Source organism: Elephas maximus, chromosome 21, assembly GCF_024166365.1.
Source record: "Elephas maximus indicus isolate mEleMax1 chromosome 21, mEleMax1 primary haplotype, whole genome shotgun sequence".
Taxonomy (NCBI): Eukaryota; Metazoa; Chordata; class Mammalia; order Proboscidea; family Elephantidae; genus Elephas; species Elephas maximus.
In genome coordinates this window covers 72,413,430-72,433,847 of record NC_064839.1, presented here as the reverse complement: position 1 = coordinate 72,433,847, position 20,418 = coordinate 72,413,430, and the positions used below count along the sequence as shown (strand labels likewise).

General features: G+C 36.6%; 1 protein-coding gene across 2 annotated transcripts in view; it reads left to right on the top strand.

Annotated features, from left to right (window-relative positions):
* The window catches only part of GPM6A (glycoprotein M6A), a 387,900-nt gene that overhangs the window by 189,329 nt on the left and 178,153 nt on the right, over positions 1 to 20,418 (top strand). Inside the window, exon 2 of one of the 2 annotated variants that reach the window (XM_049864672.1) lies at positions 17,940 to 17,998. The exons of the other annotated variant lie outside the window; for it this stretch is intronic. Coding sequence (XP_049720629.1) covers positions 17,962 to 17,998 — 37 coding nt within the window. The 5' untranslated portion in view covers positions 17,940 to 17,961. The remainder of the gene's footprint in view (positions 1 to 17,939; positions 17,999 to 20,418) is intronic. 2 annotated transcript variants of the gene reach the window in all.

The following is a 20,418-nucleotide window of genomic DNA, read 5'->3' as shown; positions in this document are numbered from 1 at the left end:
TGTGGGGGAATGCTCCCCAACTCAATCTCCCCACAGTAGGAAGGATCCTTTGTTCTGGTGTGGCTTTGAGGAATGAACGTTGAGCTAGGAGCTATTGGCAAACACGTTCCCTGCTTGGGAGAAAAGGCTGGAATAGAGACTGATGGTGTCACAATGCAGAGATAGTAGAGTATGGAAACCATCATTCCTGTCTGTGGGTGTGAGCATTTTTGTGGCCCAGACACACCCCTGTCACGACCAGTCCTGGCTGCGGATATGCACCATAAATCTGCCGTTTGGTTTAAGCTAGTTGGGTTTCTATCTCTTGCAACCAAAAAATCCGTGAATATCATGCAGCTATATCTGTTAGGATCCTGGGTGATGGAAGGAGTTTGCAGTCAGCTGCTAACCTAGAGGTTGGAGGCTCAGACCCACCTAACAGCTACATGAAAGAAAGGCCTGGCAGTCTGCTTTCATAAAGATTACAGCCAAGAAAACCCTATTGAACGCTTCCAGTGTTGTGATGTCAAGTTGAATTAGAATAGTAAAATGGCCCTTAGATTCGGATATCCATTTGTGACTTTTGAAAGAGCAATGTTAGTGGAATGAAGTGAAAAGAGATCAAATTGCAGGAGATCTGCTAGGGGGTGGGGAGGGCTGGAATATTCCTGGTAATTAACCTAATTGAGGAATGGAATTAACCTAATTAAGGAAAGGAATGGAATTAAGGAATGGAAGATGTTACCTTCCTGACATAGGGCCTATCAATGGAAAGTATTGGATGTCATGCTGAGGAATTTGTATTTGATTTATTGGGGCATTGGTCTGTTAAATTATTCCCTACAGTCAGGCATAAAGTAATTTAGATTCTGGGCATGTAAGCCTAGTATTTTCAGCTTTTGTTAAAAAAAAAAATGTGCCGAAGGAGCTAACGTTACCGTAAACATGGAGCACCCATTCAAAGGCACCTTCACTTTTGACAAATAATTTTGTCTTTTTCTTTCTCGATGTCTTCAGGCTTAAATATGTGATCCATTAGGTTCAAATACCATTTTGTTTCTATTCAGTGAGTTTAATTTATCCAGAGTTCAGCTCTAGAGGGGCTCACAGTAATTAAACAAAGGGCATCTCTCAACCACTCTATTTGTTTTGATAAAACTCCAGCTTTAATTACTAGTTAACAATAAAAGGGCAAGTAGGAATAGATGCTATATCATTTCCAGTAAGAAAGAATTGTTTTGTCAGTTTTTTAAAAAGATAAATGAAATAGGTGAATTCAATGGGCTCAGCCATTTGGATTCCTTTTTCAGTTCAGGGAATGAGTAAAAAATGCCAAACTAAATATAAAGTTGTTAGCCTACTTTATTTTTCTTGACCCAGTGAGTCTAGGATGTATTTGGGTCTAAAGACCCAAAGAAGTCTGGAAGCATGAACCAACAAATCAATGGAGAAATAATAGAGATTTTGCATATGGAGCTGAGTAAATACAAGAAAAATACATAAGCATTGAGTGATGTCATGCATGGATCACAAAGAAAATAAGAGCTTTCTGTTTTATGTAGGTATTATTTATTCAGAATAGATTAAAGGTATGAACTCTTAGAGACAGACTGCCTACTTTCAATCTCAACTTTGCTACTGTTTATCTGTGTGGTCTTGGAGACATCATCTGCGCCTCAGTGTTAGTATCTACAACATGGGGATAATAATAGTACCTACCTCTTAGAGTTTTAGTGAAGAGTGAATGGGATAGAATACCTGGAATGTTCTTGGAACGGTCCCTGGCACGATAGAAATTGCTTATATAAGCATTAACTGCCATCATCATATACACAAGGGGCTACCTAGCTATAATATGTAAAGAAGTTATGAATAATAATTGAATTCAAATGTGGTACATACATGCCACCCTAACTCTTAGATCAGCTATGGATCCTAAATACACATGGCTAGCTCAACACTGGAGCCCTGGTGGCACAGTGGTTAAGAGCTATGATGGCTGCTAACCAAAAGGTCGGCAATATGAATCCACCAGGCACTCTTGGAAAACGTATGGGACAGTTCTACTCTGTCCTGTATGGTCACTCTGACAATCGACTTGATGGCAATGAGTTTGTTTGGTTTTTTCTTTGGTTTGAGTTCAACTGTCACCAATGAACTATAAATCTTTCTTGACTCTCCTCCCCCCAAATCTCCACACACACACACACACACACACACACACACACACACACACACACATCCCTACACACAATCCACACATTGGCCTCCCACCCCGACAAACACACTAAGGTGCTCCTTAACAGTCAATCTCCTGGCCTTTAGAGAAAAGCTATCCATCCATTTCCTGCAGAGCCAATAGCCATGCTTCAGATACCGGATTTAGTCTGACCTCCGTTTTTTAGATGATGGAAATTAAAAGAAGTTGATCTTTCAATTCCTAGTGTTTGGTTTAATCTTTTTAAATACAATGATTTATCGGGCCACCTCAGTTCTGTCTGCATCCACTTTGCTCATGCCATCTGAACTTAGTTGCGTAGGACCTTCCTGCGTCCTCCAAGGGTTATGACTGGGTTCTTACTTTGCATCCATTGCATAAAGGACACATCCTGTTCATTTTTCTGAAATAAGATAGTTGCAGTCTTCACATGAAGAAACTAAAAATTGCCACAAATCCTCAAATACCAACTCTCCAGATAAAATGGTAATTTATAACAGTTTTTCACTGGGCACTCAGCTATAGCACTGACTTCACCATTTCATTGACCTTAATGTGTGAATTAATTATCTGTTACAATTTCCCCAACACAGTGTCTTTAATGAATTATTGTTTGTATTGAAGTAGAATTGTATTTTATATCATATATTTTGGCTTAAAAAGTATATTATTAAATGTTTTTCCAACTAGAAATTTTTCCCCCTCTCAGTATGATTTTGCTTTACTACAAATTATATTAACTCGTTTTCTATTTATTTTAGACTTATAAAAAGTTTAACATTCTTAACGAATTTACTTATTTGAAAAGTGTTTTTAATGCCAGTATTAAAAATAATTCATGCTCATTTTATGTATCCAATCTACATATAGCATCATTAAAAGATAAGTTTAAAATAATGGGAATTTACCTTGCAAAGACTGACTATGTAAGAACAATTTAAAGTACTTCCTTAGAATTCCTTAGTAATGTTGATAATTCTTAACATCTTTGGGTTCTGCAAGCCCTTTTTGAACCATTGTATTTGTTACTGTTTTTAATTTGGTGTTTTCAAAGACTCAACATTTTTCCTCTGTTGTTGTTGTTAGGGGCCATCAAGTTGGTTCCCACTCATAGTGACCCTATGTACAACAGAATGAAACACTGCCCAGTCCTGCGCGGTCCTCACAGTCATTGTTATGCTTACGCCCATTGTTGCAGCCAGTGTGTCAGTCCATCTCATTGTCTTCCTCTTTTTTGATGACTGTCTACCAAACATGATGTCCTTCTCCAGGGACTGATCCCCCCTGACAACATGTCCAAGGTATGTGAGATGTAGTCTCACCATTCTTGCTTCTAAGGAGCCTTCTGGTTGTAATTCTTCCATGACAGATTTGTTCGTTCTTTTGGCAGTCTATGGTGTATTCAATATTCTTCTCCAGAACCACAGTTCAAAGGCATAACCTCTTCGGTCTTCCACGCTCACTGTTCAGCTTTCACATGCATAGGAGGTAGACTTCTTCCTTCAGTACCATTGGTTCCTGCTTGTATGGTACCTCCTGAAATGGCTGAACATTGACCAATTCTTTTTGGTAAAGTGACTGTGTGTATTCTTTCCCCCTTCTTTGGATGCTTCCTGAGTCATTTAATATTTTCCGTATAGAATCCTTCAGTATTGCAACTTCAGGCTTGAATTTTTTCTTCAGTTCTTTCAGCTTGAGAAATGCAGTGCGTGTTCTTCCCTTTTGGTTTTCCATCTCCAGCTCTTTACACGTGTCATTATAATTTCCTTTAACACTATCCAAAGATTGGAATTTAGAAGTGTAAAAGGACCACAAAAGTACAAATATTTTTGGTAGCAATTACAATTAGTTTTTTAGCCGTCATTAAAAATTCTTAACATGAAGGGATTAGAGAGCCCTTGTAATATGAAAAATTCACAAAAAAGGGTACCTTGTTTGTAAACAGGAAAACACTGCAAAGACTAACAGTTGCTCTGAAACAACACAACAAGATTGTCAGCTGTCTAGCTTTCTTTCTTTCAGGAACTCTTAGAGTTTTAAAAGCTTTTGAAGCATCTAAAGTTCAAATCCATGACATGTCAAAAATATGCCTTATGCTAAGCCTTGGACACTATATATATATATATATATATATATATATATATATATATATATATATATATATATATATATATATATATACATGCCAGTGTGGTTTATTGGCAAGTTCTGGGTTTCATGCCTCCTACCCTGCCTAATAACAGATACAAGACAATTCTGCTTTGTGATCAGATTGGTTTAGGCAGACCTACGAAGTGAGCAGGTGTAGAATTGACCCAGGAATTGCTTGAACCAGATCTATCCACCAGTCTATCAAATTGAATACACTGATCCCTGAGAAAATTGATACTCACTGTTTCAGGGGGAAAAAAAATTCCCATTTATAGATACTCAAGATAATAATATTTCTCACAAAAGCAGATTAGCTGTGACTCAGGACAATATACGGTTCTTTAAAAGCTAACATTTCATGACCTGAGTGAGGCCTTTGTCTTCTGCTTTCCTGGACAGCTTATTGGAGAGCAAATTATTTGAACTAACTCCAAATTTGAGGCCAGAAAAAGAAGGGAACTATCATTTCCTTAGTGCCAACCATGGCTGTGCCAAGATTTGTGCTAAATGCCCTTGATGCTCACAAAAACCCTGATAAAGAGGCATTCTTTTTCTTAGTTTACAAATGAGAAAGATCCATAAAGTGGTCAAGGAGGATGCATGGAACAGGCAGAACTGCCGTTTGAAACTCGATTGCTAAATGTGTGCTCCTTCCAGTACATCCTGGTGACTTGCCTGAGCCTAGAGAATGGCCTAAAAGCTTCTATGTGAGGAAAAATAGTCCAACTATTTGTTCCCTAAACCTATTGAAGGAATAGTTAATTGGCTGGCACCCTTTATAGCCCACTTCAGAGAAGTAGGTTAGTGTAACGATTAAGAGCGTGGGCTTAAAAATTGGACTACCTGGGTTCAAATTCCAGTCCTGCCATTTACTAATTGTTATCTGGAGCAAGTTAGTTACTCTTTCTGTGCTTCTGTTTCTGCGTTTGTAAAACAGGATGATATTAGTGTGTACCTCAAAGGGTTGATTTGGAGATTAATAAGTGAAACTATAGAAAAAGTACTAAGAACTGTGGCTGGCATGCGATAAACCCTCAGTGTTTCGTATTATTGTTCAGAATTATATCAGGGGAACATATGTGTTACTACTAATTTGTATTTACTGTGGATACTGTGGAAACCCTGGTGCCCTAGTGGCTAAATGCTGTGGCTGCTAACCAAAAGGTGGGCAGTTCCAATCCACCAGGTGCTCCTTGGAAACTCTATGGGACAGTTCTACTCTGTCTTATAGGGTCGTTATGATGCGGAATTGACTTGACTGCAACGGGTTTGGGTGGATACTATACCTGATGATATTTTTCATACAGGATGATTCACTTCTTCCCATTTAATGATAACAATGGTTAGGTTATAATTACATCATTTTATATAGCATTTTAAGTTTTTCCAATAACTGTTTAATCATATTTTGTCTTGACAGATCACTTCTGAAACCTCATATCCCCCATTTAAAAAATGGCTTTAACTATTGATACCTACCTCATGGGATGTTGGAGGGATAAAATGAGATAAACCCATTGCTATCAAGTTGATTCTGACTGATAGCAGCCCTATAGGACAGAGTAGAACTGCCCCATACAGTTTCCAAGGCTGTAAATCTTTACGGAAGCTGACTGCCACATCTTACTCCCATGGAGTGGCTGGTGGATTCGAACTCCAGCTTTTCAGTTAGCAGCCAAGTGCTTAACCACTGTTTCGCCAGGGCTTCTCTAAAATGAGATTGTGCATGCAAAACAGCATATTATTTGACACTTGGTATAATCATCTTGAAAAGTATTAGTGACTTCATTTTACATTTGAGGAAATGCAGAGAGAACATCCTTGCCTGAAATCATATATTGAGTTAGTTGCAGGTCTCAGCGCATAGCAGAGAACCTGACAGAATGTTTGTTAAGAAATCACCTTTAGGACTCATTTTTTTCTAAAGGTTGGTAGTCATTCCATTGTATTATGTTGCCTGACTTGGCAGGCATGGGCATGCTGGCTCTAATACAAATTCATTAATAGGAAACTCAGTAAGCTATGTTTTTTGAGCCAAGGTGAACTTATTTTTGTTGACTTGTAAAAGTTGTATTAGGTTTCACTGCACAAATGATAGGTTTTTGCGGTCCATCCTCTCTTGCCACATTCACAGAAAGGTAGTTATTGCTGCCTTCTTCTACCATCCAGTTTGGCTTGGTGTATTATCCTTGGTTTTGTATATGTCAGTATTTAACTCCTTTAGTCAGTGTACTCAGAAGTCAACATAGTATGGAAGCTACTATATTAACAACTCAGAAATGCTGAGTGGCCACCTGATAGTTCTGTTTAGGAAGCAGTGTTTTATAACGGAGGGTGTGATCGTTTTGGAGACACATAGTCTTGGGTCCCAATCCTGAGCCTAATGCAGGGCCTATAGATAATAGATAGATATCGATACGTAAGTAATGAATTTCTGCATTAGATAATATTTTAGGGTCTTCTAAGCCTCAGGATATAGATTGCTAGCTTTTTTTGGGGGGGGGAATCGAATGCAATAAGCTACTTTTTTTTTTATCACAACTTTGAGAACTTTTCAGCTTGACAAAATATATGTTGTACTACTTCAAAACAGTTTGTAAAAGATCCCAACCGGATGGAAAAAAATATTTATGACCACTGCTGATTGTTTAAGCCTCTCTTTTATTGTCTTTCTTCCTTTCTAATAAAAAAATCCTCTTGACAACCATTTTGGACTAAAGAATTTTAGATATATTTTTATTATTATACTATGGATAATGTTAAAAGGTCTCATATACTGACAACACAAGCTAAAGGACCCCCTACTCCCCATCTTAGTTATCTAGTGCTGTTATAAAGGAAATACCACAAATGGATGCCTTTAGCAAACACAAGTTTATTCTCTCACAGTTTAGGAGGCTGGAAGTTTGAATTCAGGGACTTGGCTCCAGGGGAAGATTTTTTCTGTCTGTCGGCTCTGGGGGGAAGGTCCTGGTCATCAATCTTCCCCTGGTTTAGGAGCTTCTCAGTGCAGGGACCGTGTATCCAAAGGACATGCTCTGCTCCTGGCTCTTCTTTCTTGGTGATATGTGGTCCCTCTCCTTTCTGCTCGATTCTGTCTCCGTTTATCTGTTGTCAGATAAAAGGTGATGCAGGCCACACACCAGGGAAACTCCCTTTGTATTGGATTAGGGCTGTGACCTGAGTAAGGGTGTTGCATCCCACCCTAATCCTCTTTAACATAACCTCATCTTGCCTCATTAACCAGGCAGAGACTAGGATTTACAACATATAGGAAAATTACATCAGATCAGAAAATGGAGTACAACCATGCAATCTGGGAATCATGGCCTAGACAAGTTGACACTTATTTTGGGGGGACACAGTTCAATCCATAACACCCATAAATACTCTAAAGTGTATCACCCTAATTTATTTTCATCATTGCATATTTTAAGATGATGTTTTCTTTTTTATGTGTTTGTTTATTCACCCTCTTTCCATCTCCTGCTAGAGTAAGTTCTATAAGAGCAGGGACCTATTAATTATTTGCAAAAAAATATTTGCAAATACTCTTGTCTAGATACAAATAATCTATTGTATCTAGATAATAGCAAGCACTCAATATATAATTCAAAAATTAATAAATGGAAAGAATATACCTGGGCAGGATCCCCTTGGACTTCTTGTATGTCTCTTTAAATGAATAAAAGATTCTGTCTGATACTTGGACTCCAGTGGAATACACCATCAATGCTAAGATTTCTGCAGACTGATGAAAACTAGCATAATTATATATAAGCCACTGGCTTATATGACCTTAAGCTTCATCACTTCTCTAAGATGCTGCTTTTAATTTAAATTCATTTAAAATTTACAACTCAATCTATATTAATACGCAGTATGGGACTGTACTGGATATATAATAAGAAATGTCTAGAAAAATACTTCAAATTTATAATGGCAGCCCACTCAGCTACAAACGTTAAGTCTATTAAATAAGAGTAACTTCTAAATATATTTTTACATCCCTTATTTGTGGGAATTGATTAATCAAGTGTTGTTTACTTTTTGTTGATTGTGTCAAACAAAAGTTCGAGAAATTTTTATATTCAAATTTTGCTTTTTAATAACTGTGGAAGGAGCCCTAGTGGCTCATTGGTTAAACACTTGGCTACTAACTGAAAGGTGGACTTTTCAAACCCACCAGAGGCTCTGTGGGAGAAGAAACCTGTCAATTTGCTCCCATAAAGAGTACATCCTAGGAAACTCCGTAGGGCAGTTCTCTGTCCAGTAAGGTTGCTATGAGTCGGAATCGACTCGATGGCACACAACAACAACAGCAACAATAGCTGTGGAACTTGTGCAAAAAAGCATTTGTTTCTCTAAGTTTTATGTGTAAAATGGGAATACCACTTACCTCCCAGAATTGTAAAGAACCAGTAACATGAAATATATGTATGTGTCTACCACACAGTGTGTGCCACACAAATACTTGTTAAATATCATTGAATAAGAAGAGCTAAGCTTGGCCCCTGGAAATTTGGGCACTTAAAAATAGGACTATCCGCCAATCTTATTTCATGAAAGGTGAGGGAGAATCAAATGCAATTCATGGTATCTGCTCTCAGTGAGAGTCAGCGGAAATACCATCCATACTAAAGTATTAAAAATGAAAAAAAAGTATGATATGTGGCAAATGTGGGCTGTCAAAAAATGACATTGAAACTCAGGCAGTGGGGTGGAGGGATGAAATAAATCACCTCTACCTGAATGTTTGCAATATCAAATGCTAAGATCAGCTTTGCATATTATCTAGGACAACTGCAGTCGGGTGTTCATTGGTGACTTGAACATACTGCTAAAAACCATGAAGAACAGTTGTGAGCTGATGGATAGTGTGACTGCCGCACTGCCAGAGTGGAGACAGGTGGTGCTCTCCAGGCTTCATTTGAACCTATCAATGTACACATGAACCGAAGAAACTTTTAGGATGTAAATTATGTTCTGTGTTTGAAGGCTTGAGGGTATCAGTCTCCCAGGAGCTGTAGTCTATCATCCAAACAGGCCATATGTCATTGCCAATAAAATTTCCCTGAGAAAATGTACAAAGTGTTTTTAAACTCTCTCTGGTGCCCATAGGGGTTGTGCATATTTGTACTCTTCTTAATTGACAGAGAATATATCACAGACAAAGGCCTCTTGCTCAAGACTAATAAATCCCAAAAATATCTTCAGGTAATCTAACTCACAAAAAAAGGACCACTGCATAAAAACACACATCCCTCTCAGTAATAACGGAAGGCACTTTTAGCTTGCTTGCCTGTTGGGAGAAGCCCATACCTCCTACTTTACTGTTATATGTGTTGGTAGAGAGCATTTTGAAGAGTGGGTAATCTTGGCAACCTGTGAGTAGATAGTTTTCTTCTTTGAGTTAAAAGAGTTTCTAGGCTACCCAAGGATTATTTCTGCAAATGTAAGAGTAGCCTTTAATAAATTTTTTCACCCACAAAATGGCTTGCAATCTAATGTACAAGTAAAAGGATCAAAATGTTTACTGGACTTGATAATCTGACAGAGCATAAATGTTACTTTTTCTCTCCATTTCTGTATGCAACATGTAGTGCAATGCAATCCGCTTGTTCTCCTACCATCTGCATCTGCAGTAAGATTCAAAGCAAAGATTTCAATTCACCATTTCAGAATTCAGAACTTATGACAAGACACTATCTTTGCATAAAATTGTGTTTGCCTCTCAGTCTCTCTCTCTTTCAAGCACGTCATTTGTGATACCCATTCTGATGTGTAAGGTTAAGCTTAGCTGAGATTTCTAAATTATTGAACTTTGGCTAAAGTGAATAAAGCAAAAAAAAAAAAAAATCATTAACCAGGTGAGGTGGAATTTATGTCCACTGTCATTAACGTAGGAGCCCTGGTGGTGCGGTTGTTAGGAGCTATGGCTGCTAACCAAAAGGCTGGCAGTTTGAATCCACCAGCTGCTCCTTGTAAGCCCTATGCGGCAGTTCTACTCTGTCCAGTAGGGTCGCTATGGGCCAGAATTGACTTGGCAGCAGTGGGTTATAGGTCATTAACATAACGCTAAGACTTTACTCAAAAATGAAGAAATTCTAACATGGTGTGCCTTATGCCTGCATTAATTAAGTACTGCATGACTTATCTTCTGTGTGGTATGAGCTTAGAATTAGAAAGACCTTGAGAACTTTGCATAGCCTTTGAAAGCCTAACTTGCAGAGCTGCTGTGGGTATTAGAAATAATTTATATAGCTTGTTGCCCCAATGCCTAGAACATAGTATTTGCATGCTTAATGGCAACCAACTTAACTCTTGTTGTCAATTTTATAAAATTGATTTTTTTTTTTTTTAATAATTATCATTGTTGTCCTTGTTAGTTGCCATCAAGTCAGCTCTGCTAGGAACCTTAGGGATAACAGAACAAAATGTTGCCTGGTCCTGTGCCATCCTCATGATCTTTCATATGTTTGAGTCCATTGTTTTGGCTCAGTCCATTTCATTGAGGGTTTTTCTCATTTTCACTGACTCTCTGCTTCACCAAATATCATGTCCTTTCCTAGTGATTGTTTTTTTTTCTGATGATGTGTCCAAAGGAAGTGGGCCAAACTCTCACCATCCTCTCTTCTAAGGAGACTTCTGGTTGTATTTCTTCTAAGACTGATTTGTTGCTTCTTCTGGAAGTCCGTAGTATAGTCAATATTCTTCACCAACCCCTTAGTTCGAATGTATCAGTGCTTTTTCAGTCTTCCTTTTTGTCCAGCTTTCACATGCATACGAGGAGACTGAAAAGACTGTAGCTTGGGTCAAGCACACCTTAGTCATAAAAGTGATAAAGTACTGTTGTATTAAACCAGTTAAACATTGCCAAGAAGTATGCAAATGATAATAAAAAGAAAAGATTACCCCAAATCTCACATTCTAAAAAGAAGCACTCTTAATATGTTGGATACATCTATCTAGAGTTGTTTCTATGCATGTATTTTTGTACATTTTAAAATATGTAAGTATACTATTTGCACCATTTTGTTATATGCTTCTAGCACTCTAATATTATTATAAACAACTTTTCATGTCAAAATGCAAAATGCAAAGATTTATATCCTTGTTCACTGCTATATAGTATTTCAGTTTTTGGATGAACCAAAATTTTTATAACAAATTCCATTTTTTAAAGAATATAAACATTATCAATGTTTAGAAAAAAATAGACTGAAAAGGAGTATATTTTGGATTAAAAGAAAGGCATTTAATATATATTAAAAACAAAGTTAAAGCAATTATATATCTTGACCAAGCTGAGTTTGTATTGGGAATGCAGACAGAGTTTAACATCTGAAAACCTACAAATGAAATTCTCTAACGTATTAATAGAGAAAACTATTATTATCCCCTTACTTGATGTAGAAAAAAACATTTGTTAATATTGAAGATACTTTATAATAAGTAAATCTTAGCAAATGTGGAATAGAAGGGAACATTTTTAAGTAGATAAAAGACGTTTGTTAAAATCCACTACAAACAGCATGTAGTGGTGAAACATTGCTTTCATTCAACATTGCATTTCTGATCCTCAAATATACAGTTAGATAGAGAAATGAAATAAAATTTTATATTAGAAATGTAGAATCAAATCTTTTTTAATTCATACATGTTCTTGTCGCATTGAAATTTCAAAAAGATACATACATTATTAGAACTATAGAAGAGTTCAGCAAATTTGCTTATTATAGGATTAATTAAAAAACAACATGTTCCTTAAGTTGAAAAGAACATATAATATGAAAATATTTGTAAAGAAACTAAAACACCTAAAAATACAAACAATAATAATGTACAAAACTCTTAGGGAAAACATTTTAAAACTTAATTATAAAATATGAAAGAAATCCTGACTCAATTTTGTAAAGATGATGCTAATTTTCTCTCAATAAATATCAGGTAAATGTAAGTACTATGGTATTTGAAAGCTAATTCTAAAGTGTATATAGATTACCAAAAAGCCAAGATTAACTAAGAAAATTATGAAGAGAGTGATCAAAAGTTGGGAACTTGCTCTACAAAATATAAAGATATTTTTAAGCTAAACTAATTAAAAAAAATGGAATGTTGATACAGAAAAGGATGTATGGAACAATGGGACAGAATAGAGAGCTCAGAGAAAGTATGATGTATATATTTTGAAAAAAAATGTGACAACTAGCATAGCAGATCAATTTGTAGGGAATGGAGTATTTAATAAATTAATTTCGAGTGGTGATCTAAACAGAAAAAAAGAACATAAAGTAGATTTCTACATTGTTACACCCATAAAAGATATTCTAGGGGGATTAGATTCCAAAACATGAACCCACTAAAGCTTTTAAAATTAAATTAATGAAAATATGTCTATGGTCTTAGATTTAATGCATAAGATATGCAGGTCAATGAGAAAAAAAGGTTGTTATACTAAAACTACATGTAATAGAAGTCACCACAGAGAGAGTGCAATACAAACCACAGGGTTTAAAAAAAGTATTTGTAATACACTTGCTGCTAAAGGATTAGTATTTACAGCATATAAATAACACGTATAGAACAGTCCATTAAAAAAATAATAACACAATGGGAGAATGGGCAAAGGACATGAATAAGCATTTCACGAAAGAGGAAAACCAAATGATCAATAAGCGTGAAAGTATTCAACGAAATACAGTTTAAAACAGAAATATGTGAAATACTCCTATGAATTTAAAAATTTATCTTTTAGCAACATTTTGAAAGTGCCAAATATTGTGGATGATAAGACGCCCTCTGGGAGTCTTGGACAGTTCCTATGGGAATTTAAATTGGTGCCAGCGCTTTGGAGAGCTTTCTGACAGTATTTCATGTTGTTGGATATGTACATACTCTCTGACCACCAATTCCTCACCAAGACACACACACACATACACACACCCCTACCTTACACTACTAGATGAATTTTCACATATCGGCCTGTGTATAAGAATAATCATTGCAGTGCTCTTTGCAGGAATTTAAAATTTAGAAAAAATATTAAGTGCTCATCAACAGATTAGATCTTAATGTATCATCTTAAGTAAATCTCAAAAACTTAAGGTAGAGGAAGAACTTGTGGAAGGATACATATAACAATATACCATTTATATCAAATCAAAATCTGCAAAACAATACTAAATATTATTTGTAAATAGTGTTTATATGAATGGTAATATAAATATTATTTTATATAAATATAGTAAGTGTATATTATATGAATTTTATATAAAAATAATATATGAATGGTAATGTAAACATATTTTATTATTATTTATATAAATATATTTATATTACTATTTATATAAATAATATATGAATGATATATAAATACTGTTCATATAAATATTAAATTTGTATTACCATTCATATAAATATTATTTAGTATTGTTTTGCAGATTTTGATTTGATATAAAGTGGTATATGTCTCCTTCCACAACTTTTTTCCTCTACTTTATGTAACCAATGTCCCTGAATTATATATAATTATATACGTATATAATTATAAGGAAGATATATAAGAATATATAGATCATCACCCAATTCTGAGTGGTGGTTAGCAGAACTGGGGAGGTGGGACTGGGGAAGATCTAAGGTGAGGAGTGCAATTAGGGAGGGTGCATAGTTGTATTTATAATATTTTATATGTTGGGTAGTGAGAATATAGGGGTTTACTATTTAGGTATTATATTTTTTCTAAAAATTAATTATTGAAAAGAAAAAAAAAAGGAATAAGGATCCTACATATGTCCCAAGACAACTGTGACAGTGAGTAGAGCTTTCAAATCTGAAATATGTCCCTTAAGTAAATCTCTCTGTATTTCTGCTAAACTACCTTGAATGTAATGAGAATTATATATATATATATTAATTTTATTTATTTTGTTGTTGAGAATATACACAGCAAAACATACACCAGTCCAAGTGTAATTCAGTGACACTGATTACATTCCTTGAGTTGTGCTACCATCCTCACCCTCCTTGTCTGAGTTGTTCCCCCTCCATTAACGTAAAAGTCAGCCTTGAATTTTTTGGTATCTCCTTACAGTAATTAGTGCTTATGACAATAGAGCTTTCCCTTGAAAAAGAAAACATGGAACACAATTCATGATTTCCCAGTTGCCTTTTTGTCTTACTGTTTGATTTCTAGAAACATCCCTTTACCATTCTGTCATCAGTTCCTCAGGCATGGCATTTGTTATATATGCACCAGACATGTATCTCCTGAAATGACTCTAAATTATTTTCACACTCCAACCTGTTTTGTGAAAGCTGCTAAACATGAGGAAGTTTTTTTTGTCATTAATTTTTTTCATTCATCGTTATTCATTCATTCATGCATTTAACAAATATCTACTGAAAACTTACTATATGCTTGTCTTATGGGGGGAAGGGATGCATTAACAGGTATGATAGATAAACCTCTTGCCCTCACGGGGCTTGTGGGCTAGTGGGAATAATGAACATAAGATTGAAATTTTGAGGAATAACTCTGTAGTGACATATGTTATGAGTCTTCTGTGGGAACAGAATCAAGTGCTGAAGGTAGCCTGCTCTGTTTGTCAGGAAGGCTTTGCCTGAGGATGACACAAATAAGCTGAGATCTGAGGAATGAGTAGATTGAGGTAGGAGAAGGTGGAAGGAAAAGCGTTCTAGGCAGAGGGAGCAATACTTGCAAACTGACGATTTTGAAAAGCTTAAAGAAGACAAGTGAAGAGCAGCAGGGCCTGGTTAGCCTGGAGCGGTGGGCTCCTGCCAAGCCATGCCTGCTAACCTAAGGAGTTGGAGCTTGTCCTAAGTCTAATGGAAAACCATTCACCAGTTTAAAACAGGGCCATGGCATTATAATGACAGCAGCCTGGACAACTCTGAAAATGTGGTGATCATAGATATGAGAGGAAAGATCTTGGCATGAAAGAGTCTAAAAGAATCAAGTAGGTAACTTCTTGGGAGTAAATAATAATGGGTTTCCCATCTTCTCCCTTTTTTAGACTCTAGTCTTCCAGGGCCCGGGACGGATCTCTAGAGCGTCTCTATCCTTCTTCAGTAACTCTTAGGAAACAAAGGACCAAGACTTAGATTTTCCAGCACAGGACTACTGAGCACCTTGGGGATAAGATGCCTCATAAACAGTAAGAGAGGCTCCCCGCTCCAGTGCCGTCAGATGTTATTCGTGATATGTAATCAGAAGAATATTTCTGTCTATATTGATCTGTACCAGTATTTCTGGAAGGAAGAGCAGTTATTGCCATTGTTCCATTCATCTTGGACAATGGATAGTTTTTCATTTGCTTTCTCTTTCCTTTTCATTTCCCTCTCTTTCTCTGTATTTGCATAGTGAAAAGGAAAACCATGAACTGAGATGGATTTTTGAAGACAAGGAAGACAATCAGAACGGAATAGAGTAAGCAGCAAAAGCTGCTTCCAGATTCAGAGCACTAAACAAGGAAATCAGCTGACATAGGTTCTAAGACTTACTTGGCCGTTTTCTAGCCCAGTCCTTGTGTCTCTGTGAGTCCAAGTTTTCTCTAATAGAAGGTGGGGGGAAAAATACCATTCCTTTTTGCCTCACAAATGAGCTAATGCGTGTCAACGAACTTAAAAATTGAGAGGTAACATTATTAATTCCAGTGCTACTGCTATCAATAATTTGTTTTATTGATGGCTTCTCTGGTATAAAACAAAGAATAGAAATGAGGGCTGATGCTCCATTTTGTTTTGACCAGTTGCCAGGTTATGTCAGTTATAGGGATAAATTGACACAGAGATGCTGCTACAAATTGGCCCTTGGATTTCCCCTATGGTTTTCCTCTTTCAGTCTGTGCCCTGAGCAAGCCGCTCTCTCACAGACGCTTGAATACAGACTGAAATGTAACCAGAAGAGATAGGTTTTTGAGTTACTTGAATTATATTTACCTTTGGGTTATATTATTTTGAGTATATTTGCCTTTGGGTTAAATTATTTTGAGTAGAGACAATAAATAGCAAACGATCAGAGACGTGAGAGGTCTGAGCTTTCTTCATGAGAAATAAAATGGGGTATTGTACAGTTAATTGTCTTTCATCTAAATAGTGGCTTTTGTAATGATTTAGGGTTGGTGTGCAACATACTACTGACATGCTTTAAAGAATGCACATAAAGTATATACTGTAATGCAGGACTCTACAGGAATGGATAATTAAAATGTGAATTATTGTGTCTTTAAGGGCAAGGATTTAGAGGGGTATGTGTGTGTGTGTGTGTGTGTGTGTCTGTGTGTCTGTGTTTGAGCCTGTGTGTCTTGTGTTTTTCTCTGTGTGCTTGCTTATTTAGAGATGGAGTCAGAGCCAGGGATTCTTTCTTTATACTCTAGCAAAGGTTTATGCCCCTTTGAAAGGGATACTCTTTATTTTCTTACTATACCTTTTGTGCAGTATTGAGACTCTTGGACGGTGCCCTGTCACTCAGCGGGCTGAAGCACAAATGCTAATTTATCGCCAGGCTGCTGGGTTGTGATTTGCATTCCAAATCAGACTGCCGATTGCTATTATAAATTGCTTACCCAGTTGTTCCTTATCTAGAATTGGTGCCTTCCTTTTATCACCCTACTCATTCCTCAGTACTGACCCTTGGGGGAGAAAAATCTCTTTCAAGCAATTCCCATTTAAAAGCAGTGGTCTTAGTGGGCTAAAATCACAGCAGTAAACTACAAAGACATCAATAGATTCCTTTTTTTTCATTGTTTTCCTCCCTTTCATTTAAGAGAGAGTCCTATGGCACTAAAGTAGCATAACTACTTAAAACACGTATCTCTGAGGCTTAAAGGTTTATACACATTCCTTTGAAAAACATACTTTGATTGCGTCTTAAATCTGAAAGCTGTGAGCTTACAAGTCCTCTTGTAATAATAACATTTTTGCAGATGAACCCTGAGATGATATCACTGCATCCTTTCATGGCACTTTTAAATCAAATGAGTAGACACTTAGGACGAGAGAAAGGGGAAAAGCATTTTTGCAGCGTGTCTGACTGGGTGAGAAGCAATTGCTGCAGCATAAAGCGCCAACAGGGGATCTGGGCTTTCCCACTCTGGTAGCAAAGAGGGGGAATTATGGGTTGGTGGTCCGCTTCCTGTTAGGAGGACATCCCTCCATCTGTTCACAGCTTAGCCTGCTTCCAATTTAAAGCCCAGATTTCAAGGCAAACCTCAATTTCTATTCTCCATTTTAAATGCAAAGCAAGGCTCGTGAATCCCAGTGTCTGTGCTACTGGGATTCAGACCAAAATTTCCCCCCAAATTCTCAGGCTATTTGTTTGAATACCTGCTTTACAGTGGTAAACAATGGGCAGCTTTGAGAAGAAAAATTGATAATCTTCACGGAAGAGTAATTTGAATGAAATTACACTTGACAGCCTGTCTCCAAGCAAACAAGAGGAGCCAGGGAGCCTTAGCTAAGCTCTGAGGACTTGCCTGAGCCACTGCTGTTGGAGCTTCCCAGGGGGGAAAAAAAATCACCAGTTTTTTCCAGCGTCTAATTGAGGCTTTTGATTAATTCCGTGTACCAGATTCTACTGAAGAAAGGTAGCCATGGAAGAGAATATGGAAGAAGGACAGACACAAAAAGGTACTGTGCTAAAAAGGGTTTATTTGTGACTAAGTAATTATTTTGCAGCTTCCTTGTTTGCTTTAAACACTTGCCAGTAGGCTAATGAATGTTTCTTTCTTGGAAGGCGTTTTTTTTTTTCCTTCTCTCTTTTAGTCTGTTTCCCACTTGCGATAATGCCTGGCATGAATGTTGCCATTATTTGCAAATCTTCCGAATATACTCATCCAAATGCACGGTCCAGTATTAGTGATAAAAGCGTTGCGGTATTATTGGGAACTAGTCGTTAGACCAGTCTTTGTTAACTTTCATTTATTTCATGTTTTCATGCTTGTTGAGCTGGGTCAAGGGATTCCTGGTGCCAAAGCTGAGAAAACCACTAACGCAGTGTTGGGAGCTAGTTTGTCGTTAAAAAATCTGACGATGTAATTATTATCTAAATCTTTGGGTGAACATCTTACAGAACAAAGACCAAAAGTCTATTATATTTTGGTTGGTGCGACTTTTTAAAAAAATCTGTTTATTTGGGTGGATGCAAAGGTCCATACATTATCAGGGTGCAGAGTGAAAACGCCAGGATTTTCCTTTCTGTATCGTTCACCAGAATCAAGTTGGGAGTCATAAAAGTCAAGAAAATTTTCTGATGCATTTTTTTTAAGGTTGTGTAGGTCTATTTGGCTGGATGGATTAAAATGAAATTGCCGTTTTTATTGGTCAAAAATTTGTCAAATTTTGGATGATTCAAGCAGACATCTCCAGAATCTTTTCATGTGTCAAGTAGTCATTGTGGAGAGAACGGTGGCTTTCACCCCAACGTCGGCAGCGTTTTCTCTCATGTCTGAGCTCAGGCTTATGTAATGCTTTGGAAAATGCTCTTGTTTCCTTAGGAGTGAAACATGGATACAGGTAATACTACATAGAGGTAGTATTTTAAGGGTAATATGGAAAAGACTCAGCTATCAAAGTTGATTTAGGATGTATATAAAGGCATTACTTTACATACATTGTATTTTATATGAAAAAATACATAGTTTGGAAACATAGCATCATTTTTCATTATTTTGATCCATTCAGTTTTGCTGGGTCTCTTGAGATACATCTGAGATCATTAGCATTATATATAATAAAGATTTTATATAAAGCAACGGAGGATGATAAAGATAAGCTGATATCCAAATTTTAGTCATTAATACCCTTGATAAGAGACACAATACAGAGACATTACATGATACACTTAAATTACTTTTTCAAAAACCTCTATTACCTCCTTTATCAGTGATTTTAAATGGCAAACTTTCAAGGCATTTTCTATCATTAAAAGGTATCTAAATTGGCTCTTTTACTTTAGGAATAAACTGTCTTATTTTAACATCTTTTTTTATACTACATGTGAGACTGCTTCTTGACCAACTTGTTAAGGGAAATATAAACCAGTTATTTTAAAGAGACAAATGATATCACTACACTGAAGGAAACGTTGAGTTAAATCCTAGGTTATGGGTACAGGCTGACTGTGTCTGTGCAAGCCTTGGTAGATACAGGAACTAAAAAAGATGATGTAATTACTTGTCATATCCCCCCAACCCCCACCACCAGGTAACACGGAAAATCATTCTTTCCTGGGGAGGCGGGAAGCCTGTGATAGGAAAAATCTGTCACAATGAGTTCTTTTTACCATTAAGATCTGCATAGCTGAATCAGGCACAGTGGTGGAAAAGAATTCTAAATCAGAAAATTGTATAGTAGTCTGTAAATACATGCACAGGTATATAAGTAAAATACCTAGGAGTCAGCTTTTATTTCTTTATTGAAAAAGACAGTATTTTAATTTCTGCATTTCTGGTCTTCAGTTCTTCTCAACTCTGCCTACACCAGCTTTTCTACATATTTGTTGTTAGAAAGTCATATTTGAATATAAGTGCTTCATTTCGATGTACGGGGCCAGGGAACAGTGTGGAAGCTTATGGGATCTAAGTTGCAGGAGCTGCTGGGCAAGCAGATAAAATCCGAGATTTCTCAAGAGTTGTGGTGAGCGATTTAATGAACCTTCTGCTTTTTAAAGGAAAGCAGTACTTGCATTAGCTCTTATCCTGTTTTCTTTTTCTTTTAAGATTGCTAGAGTTTTCTTAAATAATAGTTCAAGTATCACAGGGTCCTCTTTCATTTCAAAGACTTTGGGTTGCCTTTTTTTGTTTTCATAATATAAGCCTGTTTGGTCTGTCTCCTTCTCTATCGCAGATCAGGAGGGCTGAAATTCATGTCACTGTTCACCAACATCACCTTGCAAATTCAACTGTAGACTGTAAGATGGAGGCCGCTGGTTTCATTGAACGTATTTGAAAAAAATATATGTATATATACAGTTGATGTTTGAGGACTTAAAAAGATCTATCATGAGAAATATATTTTTCTTCATAGAGAAATTCCCTACTAATCTGTCA